Source organism: Apteryx rowi, unplaced genomic scaffold (assembly GCF_003343035.1).
Source record: "Apteryx rowi isolate R43461 unplaced genomic scaffold, aptRow1 scaffold_925, whole genome shotgun sequence".
In the NCBI taxonomy this organism is placed as follows: domain Eukaryota; kingdom Metazoa; phylum Chordata; class Aves; order Apterygiformes; family Apterygidae; genus Apteryx; species Apteryx rowi.
This window is the reverse complement of record NW_020451233.1, coordinates 91,654-95,304: the sequence shown is the minus strand read 5'-3', so window position 1 is coordinate 95,304 and position 3,651 is coordinate 91,654. Positions and strand designations below refer to the sequence as shown.

The 3,651-nt window shown below is 48.2% G+C and overlaps 1 protein-coding gene across 1 annotated transcript in view; it reads left to right on the top strand.

Moving 5' to 3' along the window:
• Positions 1-3,539: 3,539 nt before the first annotated feature.
• EED (embryonic ectoderm development) overlaps positions 3,540-3,651 on the top strand; it is a 17,852-nt gene continuing 17,740 nt past the window's right edge. Inside the window, exon 1 of the mRNA XM_026091813.1 lies at positions 3,540-3,650. Coding sequence (XP_025947598.1) covers positions 3,564-3,650 — 87 coding nt within the window. The 5' untranslated portion in view covers positions 3,540-3,563. The remainder of the gene's footprint in view (position 3,651) is intronic.

Below are 3,651 nucleotides of genomic sequence, written 5' to 3'. Positions count from 1 at the left end.
TGGTTGATCTTCAAGGACAACCTCCTCTAAAAAAAGGCGGTCCACTCCGTTGTGCAGAAAGTCAAGCAAGTGTGGCAGGAGGCCAGCATGGATGAACAAAGATCTCCCAACTGAGCTCCAACAGAAGAAGGAAGTACATAGAAAGTGGAAGCACAGATGGGCTGACCAGCAGGAATATAGAGACATTGCTTGAGCCTACAAGCCTGGAGATAGGAAAGCCAAAGCTCAGCTGAAGCTGGAACTAGACAGGGAAGTGAAGGATAACAAGGAAGGCTTCTTTAAGTACACTGGCAGCAAAAAGAAGGCTAAGGAAAGGCCCGGGCCTACTGCTTAATGAGACAGGGGACATAGTGAGAAAGGATGCGGAAAAGGCTGAGGTACCTGATGCTCTTTTTGCTATGGTTTTAACTGGTATGGTCTGCCCTCTATTTCCCAGTTTCCAAGGCCAGAATCTGTGGGAGCGAAGCAGTACCCAGGGTAGAGGAGGATAAAGTTAGGGAGCACTTAAGCCAATTGGACATACACAAGTCCACAAGACCAGACAGGATGCAGCAAAAGCTGCTGGGGATCTGGCCAATGTCATTGCCAGGCTGCTCTCTATCATCTTTGAAAGGCTATGGTGATCGGGGGAGGTTCCTGATGATTGGAGAAGGGCAAACATCTCACCTAACTTCAAGAAGTGTAAAAAGGAACTATAGGCCAGTCTGTCTAACCTCTGTCCCTGGGAAAGTGATGGAGCAAATCACCCTGGAAGCCATATCCAAGCACATGAAGGACAAGAAGGTGACTGGGAGCAGCCAGCATGGATTTACTGAGGGTAAATCATGCCTGTCCAACCTGATTGCCTTCTACTATGAGATGACTGGCTGTGAGGACAAGGGGAGAACTGTGGATGTTATATGCCTTTAGCAAGGTTTTTGACATGGTCTCCCACGGTATCGTTATAGCCAAATTGGTGAAGTATGGCTGGCTAAGCAGACTATAAGGTGGGTGGAAATTGGCTGGGCCATTGGCTCAAAAACTGAATAGCCGTACAAAGTCCAACTGACAGCAGGTTTTAGTGGCATCCTTCAGGGACTGATACTAGAGGCAATACTATTTAACATCTTTTACTGATGACCTGGAGGATGGGATGGGGAGCAATCACAGCAAATTTGTGGACAATTCAAGACTGGTGGGGAGGGGGGGAGTGCTGGGGAAAATGATCGATAAGATAGAGTTCGGGCCACTATGTAGAGAGACTAGACAGGCTTGGAGAAATGGGTTCACAGGAACCTCATGGAGTTCAACAAAACCAAATGCAAAGTCCTGCACCAGAGAAGAAATAGCRTCATGCAACAGTACAATCTGGGGGCCAACAAAGCAGCTTTGTAGCAAAAGACCTGGATGGTCAGCAAGTGGAGCATGAGTCAGCAGTGTGCCCTTGTGGCAAAGAAGGTTAACCACATACTGGACTGTTATTAGCAAGACCGTAGCCAGTAAGTTGAGGGAAATGGTTCTTCCCTTCTATTTGGCACTTCTGAGACCACATCTGGAGTACAGGGTATCGTTGTGGCCTCCCCAGTACAAGAAAGACATTGACATACTGGAATGAGCCCAGCAGAGGGCCACCCAGCTGGTCAGAGGACTACAGCTCATGATGTATGAAGACAGCCTGAAAGGACTGCGTCTGTTCAGCCTTAAGAAGAGAAGGCTAAGGATCTACTGCTGTCYACAGCTGCCTAATGGGAGGATGTAGAGAAGACAGAACCAGACTCCTCTCAGAGATGCACGAGAAGCAATGGACACAAATTGGAACATGGGATTTTTGACTTGACATAATGAAAAAAAAATTACGATGAGGCTGGTCAAACACTGAAACAGGAACCAGAGTAGCTGCAAAATCTCCTGCCTTGGAGATATTCAGAACTGGATGCAGTGAGGCCCTAGGCAGCCTGCTCAAACTGGCCCTGCTTTGAGCAGTGGGTTAGACTAGATGACCTCTGTAGGTCCCTTTGAATCTGCATGATCTTCATTCTACAAAGAAATGTGGCTTGAAGAGAATGAATCAAAAAAAAAGAGTCTGATTTACTTTCTCCCACACATATAAGAAGTATTTTTATGTCCCTGTATGATCCAGAAATATTCTTACACGTGGAAAGAAACAGCCCATCTCTTTTTTATGCTCCATGACTAGAGATGTTTTTATCTTGACTATTGCAAGAACCCATATTTGGCAAAATTCTCCTATATATGTCATAACTAGCCCTTTCCAAGTATACACTGTATGCTTTTAAAGAACTCTTAAATCATCATTACTTAAAACTGACTGCAGAATTTTTTCTCAATATTTTATTGTTCTCTCCTTTTTCTCTACACACTATTTCATGGGCCCTATTACTTCTTAGTTAATCTGTGTATGATATTTATATAGCACTACCATTCTAATTAAACAACTCATAAGCTCTAATATCTATTTTTTCACAATATCCCCTGGTATGTAAGGAATGCTACTGCCATAAAGCAGTTGAGAAACTGAGGTGGAGAAAAGCTCAGAGGCTTTCCAAAGAGAATCTTGGCCAAGCAGAAACTGAAGCAAATTCTCTGAACTTTCAAGCTAGTGTTTCACCACAAACTAGTTCTTTAAATAGAAGCTTGAAGTGTAGCATGCTGTTGGGAAACTCGTGTCTCCTGGAATACCAGCCCTTCACATCTTCTGAGACAGCAAAAAAAAGGCAAGTGTTTTAGACCAAGAGCTGACTAGAGAGGCCAGCAGGATTGTCACCTGGTGAAATAAGTCGTCTAGCATCTAGAATAGGCAGGAGAAGGCAAAGACCAGTCTGGGCCCAGCAAGTTGGTGATGGAGGCTGAATGCTTTTACCGATGATTCTGGCCTGCGCTCAGGCCAAGAAGCACAGGCTGGTTGGGGCTTTCGCTGTCCTGATGTTTTGGATGAGCCGATGCGACGTGGTGGAGTTGGAGTCACAGCTGCCCATCTGGAGGCCACCAGCCAAGAGCTGCAAAAGCAGGGGGGCGGTCTGCTCTCTGCCATCTCGGGGGCATCCACGGTGAGAATTAAAAACCTTTAGCACTGGAAATTGCGCTCGCCCTTCCTTTAACGTATCTGCAGCATAATCACGGTTTACTCTTAATAAAGGTGCCAATCTAAGAATCTCCAGGCATATTTTAAAACCAAGCCTATTCGTTCTACGTATACGTACAAATGCATAATACGAACGTTTTTATCACGGCCTTGGTCTGGGAGCACAAATCCGGGCAGCTGTGGCCTCCCAGGGCTTTCATTAATTGCTGCGAGCGACAACCTTTTGCTATGAATTATGCACTGCCCCACGGGGGCCTCCGCTTCCGCAGCGGACAGGAGGGTCGGCGCACCGCTGAGCACGCCGCCGCAAGCGCGTCTCTCCCTGCTCGTCTCGGCAGGTGAATCCTAGGTGCGGGCACCGCCCACCCCCCTCGCCGCCCTCGGCGGGCGCTTTTTCAGCAGTGTGGCAGCCGCAGCGGCACGGGCGCCGGGCCGCTTTACGGCGGCGGCGCTTTGCGGCTGCGTGGCGGGGGCGGGGAAGATGTCTGAGCGGGGAGAAGCCCCGGCGGCCGCGGCGTCGGCGGGAGCGGGCGGCGAGATGCCGGCCAAGAAGCAGAAGCTGAGCAGCG